Source organism: Poecilia reticulata, linkage group LG8, assembly GCF_000633615.1.
Source record: "Poecilia reticulata strain Guanapo linkage group LG8, Guppy_female_1.0+MT, whole genome shotgun sequence".
NCBI classification, from domain to species: domain Eukaryota; kingdom Metazoa; phylum Chordata; class Actinopteri; order Cyprinodontiformes; family Poeciliidae; genus Poecilia; species Poecilia reticulata.
This window is the reverse complement of record NC_024338.1, coordinates 11,628,947-11,636,780: the sequence shown is the minus strand read 5'-3', so window position 1 is coordinate 11,636,780 and position 7,834 is coordinate 11,628,947. Positions and strand designations below refer to the sequence as shown.

Here is a 7,834-nt window from a genome sequence, read left to right as displayed (position 1 = left end):
TAATATATTTAGTGAGCATTACAAAAAAGTAAATGCTATAGAAACGTGCAGTGGTGTCCTATGAATAAATCACATTTGTGATGTGTTGGAAGTCTGATAGTCAATTGTGATTGGCTAGTTTATCATTATGCAAATGAAACATTTGGTTCTTAAGGGAAGATCTCACCCTGTCACTCAGACTCAATGAAAAACTTTCATTAGATAACTTTCAGCACCAACATGTCTCCTGTAGCTCTGCTGCTGCTGCTGCTGGTTGCTGGATCATGTGAGTGTCAGTGAGGCAGAAAAATTCACAGCGTGATCAAATCACACTGATGGTTTACTGTTGCTGTGTTTTCCTCCACAGGTGTGAAGTGTGAGCAGCTGACCCAGCCAGCCTCTGCGACTGTGCGATCAGGTCAACATCTGACCATCAGCTGTCAGGTCTCTTATGATCTGGGCAGCTATGCTACACACTGGATCAGACAGGCTGCTGGAAAGGATTAGAGTGGATTGGTTACACATGCCATGGATGCACCCCAGTTTACAAAGATTCTTTAACAAACAAGTTCAGTTTTACTTTGGATTCTTCCAGTAAAACAGTGACTCTAAATGGACAGAATCTACAGCCTGAAGACTCTGCTGTGTATTACTGTGCCAGAGCGTCACAGTGACACAACACAACAGTAGAGCTGTACAAAAACCTCTCGGAACCTGAAGCCCTATAGCATAAAGCCACCAGAAGAGGCGCTCTAAAACCACAAATAAAAAGTCAARGCCTGTTCTCAGAAGCATGCTAGAGATCAATTTTACTGCAACTGTGCTGTTATAAAAACAACAAAAAAGTGAATATCACAAATTTAGTAGACATGAAGGCATACATTGTTGTAAAAACAACTGGAGAACAAAAACAGCAGTGATGGAGTAGAAGCTGAGAGAAGATGTAAACTATGAAAGGAGCAAAGTCTACCACTCTCCCCCCTTGGAGTTAGTAACACTTGCCTGCTTAATCTTTTCTCAGTGACAGTCCACGAGTTACTGCTTCCCTGTTATCCATTTAGGAGAATCTTGCAGTTGTGTCTACACACAAGCACTCAAATRGTGATTTAATGTGAATAAAAACATTGCACTAGCTTATTTGTGTTACATGACAGAACAATTAGACTTTTTRTTTGGTTTTTACTCAATTTTTTCAGTCACATTRYGTTTGGTTACTGGTAAATTGGTAAATGCCTAGTTCTCAGTTTATATTTTAACAGTTTCTATATTTTTGTAAATAGTAGTGTGTGTGTGTGTGTGTGTGTGTGCATGCGTGTGCATGTGTGTGCGTGCGTGTGTGTGTGCGTGCGTGTGTGTGTGTGCGTGTGTGTGTGTGTGTGTGTGTGTGTGTGATAAAGTTTTTACTTTTACTGATTGAATCTTGTAGGAGCGGTGATCTTAATTTTATTGTACTGTTTCACTTTACATTAACAGTGAAATCTTTCTTACATTAATTCATTCTCTCATTCATTCAAAAGTTTTCTTATTTATACTACTGCTAGTTTTGAAATAAAAAAAGGTTTACTATTTTAAGAGTAGYCTGAATGAGAAAAAAAATAGAGTATGAAAAAAAGATTGATCTACTTCTTTAAAAACTGATTCTGTACCTGCTTTGTCTTCTACTGTGTGTTTGATACAACTATCAATATTGATAAGGTGCTAWGGTTCCCTTACATTGATTTGGTTACAAATATTTGATCTATCTTTAATGTTTCTTTTGAAATGATYGTAAATTTCTTTATGCAAACTTAATTTCCAAGCAGTTCCCTATAAAGATGAGGTCATGCTGTCATTTGCACCAGAAGAACAGAAACTCCCATCAGATCATCTTCATCACCACCATGTTCTCTGTAGCTCTGCTGCTGCTGCATCCTGTGAGTCTCACTGAAACTGGAGATGTGATAGTCTGATTTTACTGAAGGTTGTTTATTGTTCTTTCACTGTTTTTCTTTAACTTCTACAGGTGTGAAGTGTGAGCAGCTGACACAGCCAGCCTCTGTCTCTCTGCAGCCAGGTCAACGTCTGACCATCAGCTGTCAGGTCACTTATGATCTGAGCTACTGGACAGCTTGGATCAGACAAGCTGCTGGAAAAGGACTGGAGTGGATTGGAGTGAAAGGCACTGGCCATGCATACTACAAAGATTCACTAAAGAACAAATTTAGTATCAGTTTAGACACTTACAGTAAAACAGTGACTCTAAATGGACAGAACATGCAGCCTGGAGACTCTGCTGTGTATTACTGTGCCAGAGAGTCACAGTGACACAAACAAGCAGCAGAGCTGTACAAAAACACCTCGTGTGAAATGAAACCCAAAGAGGAAGAGCTCCAAGCTCTTCTAAGTTCATAATTTAACAGTGTAGATATTTTACAAACACAAATAAAACTTCAAAAGCACTTTTATGTATTTTTTAAACTATATTTTTTTATTTAATATTTTTTTTAACACCCGTGGAATGATAAATACCAGTGCGTCATTGAGCCCTCTCACCATGTGTTTTATTAATATCCATAAAATCTTTCCTTTAAGATCCGTTCTGCAGTCGAACATCAGAGTCCAGATACTATCACTGAAAAATTGATGTGATAGAGGATTCCATTGGGATTTAAAACAAGAAATCAAATTTTTATATTCTATAAAATTTTAATTAACAACAGCAGGTTGAACAAATATATACATTTTTGTAGATTGCATTCAGTGCAGCTGAAATAATTCTTCCTTTTGTTTCCTGAAATCTGATTGGGTAGTTGGTAATCATGCAAAGTAAACCTGCTATAAAAGGTCAGTGCTGTCAGTCACAGAGAAGCTCTTACTGGATCACCTTCAACACCAACATGTTCTCTGTAGCTCTGCTGCTGCTGCTGGCAGCTGCATCCTGTGAGTCTCACTGAGAAACTCACATTATGCTGAGACACACATATTGGTGATGCACTTTAATTAATTTATTTTGTCATCAACAGGTGTGAAGTGTCAACAGCTGACACAACCAGCCTCTTTGACTGTGCAGCCAGGTCAGACTCTGAGCATCACCTGTCAGGTCTCTTATTCTCTAACCAGCTATCACACAAACTGGATCCGACAACCTGCAGGAAAAGCACCTGAATGGATGGGTGTTATTTGGCATGATGGACGTAATGCTTATGCCAGCAATGTTCAAGGACGTATAGAAATCACCAGAGACACCAATAAGAACACGGTGTATCTGAGACTGTCTACCATGAAACCAGAGGAGTCTGCTGTGTATTATTGTGCCAGAGAGACACAGTGGTTAATGTGAGCAGAGAGGCTGTACAAAAACTCCTCAAAGTGCAGAAGTGATATGAGTCTGTATATGAATAATATTGAAGTTGTTTTGGTTTGAGATTTCCTGTTTTTAGATTCATCAGCAGGTGGTTCAGCAGAAACAATTCATCAATTGTGTATAAGATACGAAACTGAATTAAAATAACTAAAATGGGTCTAAATTCATGAAACTGTTTTCTTTAATAGGAAAAGATTTTTATTCTTTTTCTCAATGCATTTTCTTCGTATATTTGATTCTTATAGCAGCATACTAAAGGCACTAAATTATTAATGTTATTGTACATATTTACTCAATAAATGAGAATATTATTGAAAAATCAAATTATTTCAGTAACTTTATCACAGAGTGAAAAACATTATATAGATATTACTCAAAGTCTGATGTTTTAACACTTTTAATTCTCTTAATCATGATGACTTTCTGCTAAAAGCTACTGAAAACATGACACTTAAAATTAGAAACAAATAAATAACAAATATGTTGTATTCATGAAAAGAATGTTTAATGACGTCTTAGAGGTTGATATTTTTAAAAGGTGCTTTTAATCTGACATATGAGACTCATTGGGGAGTAGATTATAATTCACTGAATATAACTGTAAACGATAGCTTGGTTTTAGTTTTATACTACTCATAATGTAAACACAATAGATTTAAAAACTAAAAATAGGTCATATTAAAATCATACAAAGCAATGTTTTATTTTATTGTATAAAAATATATATAAAAATAGTATTAACAATATCCAAAAAAAACAAGTCTAGGGAGAACAGCTCTGCTAAACCGAAACTGTCACATCATATGATCACATGATACTTGGTTTCCTCTACTATATAAATTCAACAGTGTGGAGTTGATTTCATAGGACGTCTGTTTCATCAGTCAACATGTTTTGTGCTGCTCTGTTCCTGCTCCTTGCAGCTGCAGGTGAATTTCTTCCAATTTATCTCAGTCAGTAATTTATTTGAATTAAATATTTACTCATAATTTCTGACAAAATATGTTTTTATCAGGAGTGAAGTGTGAACAGCTGACACAGCCGCCTTCAGTGACTCTGCAGCCCGGTCAGACCCTGACCATCAGCTGTCAGGTCTCTTATTCTGTTAGAAGCTACTACACACACTGGATCAGACAACCTGCAGGGAAAGGACTGGAGTGGATTGGAGCAGCAGCTGATGGATCAACAACATATTACAAAGAGTCTCTGAGAAACAAATTTAGCCTTTCTACAGACTTTTCCAGTAACACAGTGACTCTGAACGGACAGAATATGCAGCCTGGAGACTCTGCTGTGTATCACTGTGCCAGAGAGACACAATGACACAAACGTACAACAAAGCTGAACAAAAACTCCTCTGAGCCTGAATACATGTATTATTACTTATCACCAACAGGTGGCGCTCTTAGGCCATTGAGTGTTTCATGATTATTTCAACCAAATTTCTCAAATATGCAACAAATACATCATTCTTCACATTACATCAGTTAAAATTGTAATAAAAAATTCTAACTAACATTAATACAATTGAAATTGTTCATTACAAAAAAAAACATGTCTGTCTACCTTTATATACACAGCATTGCTCTATTAATGTTATATTGTAATCCATCAATAAGTAACAATACCTCTTAGCCTTAGTAGGTATTATCCAGTCTGACCATTAGTCAGAACTGACTGTTCTCAGATAAGATCATGTAATGAGCAGTTTTGGTGTTTATATATTCCAATGTTGCCTCATCTTTTGTCTTGATTAATATCTAGGTTAAGTCATACTTCATTCTCTGAAACAATAAGTCACAGCGTTCTATCATTGACATTGGTTGATGTGTATTTTTCTATCACAAAGAAAAACATGAAAAATCAATGGATAGAACGAGTATATTTGGTTCATGAAAAATATTCCTAATATTCTCTAAATCTTATGGAACATTTATTGTCTTTCTTCTAAAGTGTAAAGAGGAATGGAGGAAAACAGCAATAWTATAAAAAAATATTGTTTCCTCATGAAGTCTAAAATAGATCAATTTCATGCTTAGAGAAATATCTCAATCTGCATTCTGCTTAAAAAATGTTTYCTGCTGTGCTTTTAGGCGTATGACAGTCATTCATGATAGGCTGGTTGGTCATTATTCAAATTACCTGTCATGCTTTTTAAAATTGATCTCATCCTGTCAGTCACAGAGAAGCTCTCACTGGATCACCTTCAACACAACATGCTCTCAGTAGCTCTGCTGCTGCTGCAGCTGCTGCTGCTGGCTGCTGGATCCTGTGAGTCTCACTGAGAAAATACTTTTATCCCTTTDTAGGATTACAGATTCTACTCTTACATGTATTCAACCTTTTTATTGACAGGGGTGAAGTGTGAACAGCTGACACACTGTGACTGGTCAACCTCTGACCATCAGCTGTCACGTTTCTTATTCTCTAAACTATGAGACACACTGGATCAGACAACCTGCAGGAGTGAATTGGTTACATGTGCTCTGGATGCACAGGAGCTCGCAAAGATTCTTTAAAGAACAAGTTCACTATTACAGTACAAGCGTCCAGTAAAACAGTGACTCTGAATGGACAGAATATGCAGCCTGAAGATTCTGCTGTGTATTACTGTGCCAGACGAGACGCAGTGACATAAAAAGGCAGCAGAGCTGTACAAAAACCTCTCAGGCCCTGAACACATACATTACAAGAGAACCAGAGGAGGCGCTGTAAATCCACTAATGTCTCCATTGCATRATGACAGTAAAATACTTTAAAAGTAAATTATGACTGGTTGTTCTGTCATTTTCTAAATTCAAGATTACAAATTAAGGACTTAATCTGTCAGTTACAAAGGAACAGAGACTTTCATCAGATCATCTTTTATACATGTTCTCTGTAGCTCTGATGCAGGATGCTGTAAGTTTCATTTAGAGAATCATATTATGATTACTCTACAGTSTTACTGATATTACATTTTGAACTGATGTGATATCATCAAAGGGTGTGAAGTGTGAGCAGAGAGTTCAGACTCTGACCCTCATATGTTTGTTATGTTWTGGAKGTGMCCAACGATCMCACACACTGGATCGGTCGACTAGCAGAAAAAGCGCTCTGGCATCTCATGTGCCAACATTGTTTAAGGTCACGTATAAATCACCAGAGTGTGGTACTATAAAACCAGAGGATTCTGTTGTGTATTGATTTGTAAGAAGCACAGTGATTAACGAGCAGAGAGGCTGTGCAAGAACTTTGCACAATGTTGAAATTSCMTTAACTTGCATAAAATACTGAGCATCGTGYAAAAATAAACAAGATTTCCTGTTTTTAGCTGCACCAACAGCTGGTCCAACAGAATGTTTTAATAGAAACTTTAGTCGTAGATCAGATGTGTAATTGAAACACTTCATGTAATTTGAGGCTCAATTCATGATATACTTTTCTTTTTATATAGAAGAAGGTTTTTATTAGGTTTTCTTACAAATTGTTTAGGTAAATTATATTTCGGCTTCAGGTGGGACAATAAATAAAGACAATCAACATTGGGCATTGCTAAATTAAACAGTTATTTCATATTAATTGAAACTAAATTCACACATAATTTGCACAATCATACTCTGTGAGATTTGACTTATTATCAGGGAGATCAGTCAGTTTCTATTTTCTCATTAAAAAATGATTAGAATTTCTAACTTGACATGAATTGGTCAATAAGGGAAGATATCCAAATATTAAACTGATGATTAAACATATATGTTTTCCAAAGCATTGTCAGGATTATCAGTAAATGTAGAAAGAGTAAAATCTTCTTCAGGACACTTTTTTGAATTTAAAACTTTTACTATTTTTCTGGGGCTGGTTGGTGTCAAATAAAGCTAAAAATATGTATGTGTCCATTACCCAGGACAGCATGATGGTGTAATTGCTATTTACTCACATGGTTATGGGTTTAAATCCCAACCAGACTCAGACTCAGACCTCTAAAATCAATAAAATACCAATCAAGCTAGAAATTATCCTCACGTTTTATACATCAAGCTTTTAATTTTTCTATCCAATATTGACTCATATTTTTCCTTGACTCATTCGATTTTGAATGTTTTGAATTTCAAAAAATTGAAAGCATTCTGCCTTAGAAAATACATTTGATGCGTGTGTTAACATTTGTTTGTGATGTTTTTTTCTATAACAAGGAAAAATATTAATGATAAATTAATAGGTCTTCTGTTGTTAAAAGGATATTGCAAAAAAAGAGAGAAAAAATAAAAAACAACTCATGCATATAAATATAAAAACCAAAACGGCCAACTTTTATACTTCCATTCAGAAAAATGAACTAAGGGGTATTTTGGTTGAAAAAAACCCTACTAGTTTCCTATTGTGCTGTAAGCATATAATAGGCACTGATGATTGGCTGGTTGGTCATTAGGCAAATTAAATTAGTCTTTAAATGACATAATCTCATCCTGTCAGTCACAGAGAAGCTCTCATTGGATCACCTTCAGCACCAACATGTTCTCTGTAGCTCTG

At 35.9% G+C, this 7,834-nt stretch overlaps 1 pseudogene and 2 gene segments (V, D, J or C); all 3 read left to right on the top strand.

Moving 5' to 3' along the window:
• Positions 1-219: 219 nt before the first annotated feature.
• LOC103468638 (Ig heavy chain V region XIG14-like) lies at positions 220-653 on the top strand (annotated as a pseudogene).
• A 2,124-nt stretch (positions 654-2,777) lies between these two features.
• Positions 2,778-3,298, top strand: LOC108166472 (Ig heavy chain V region PJ14-like). The segment is given in 2 exon segments: positions 2,778-2,898; positions 2,982-3,298. Coding segments are annotated over 2 exon segments (438 nt in total).
• Positions 3,299-4,185: 887 nt separating this feature from the next.
• On the top strand, positions 4,186-4,645 carry LOC108166513 (Ig heavy chain V region 5A-like). The segment is given in 2 exon segments: positions 4,186-4,251; positions 4,338-4,645. Coding segments are annotated over 2 exon segments (348 nt in total).
• The last annotated feature ends 3,189 nt before the right edge of the window (positions 4,646-7,834 follow it).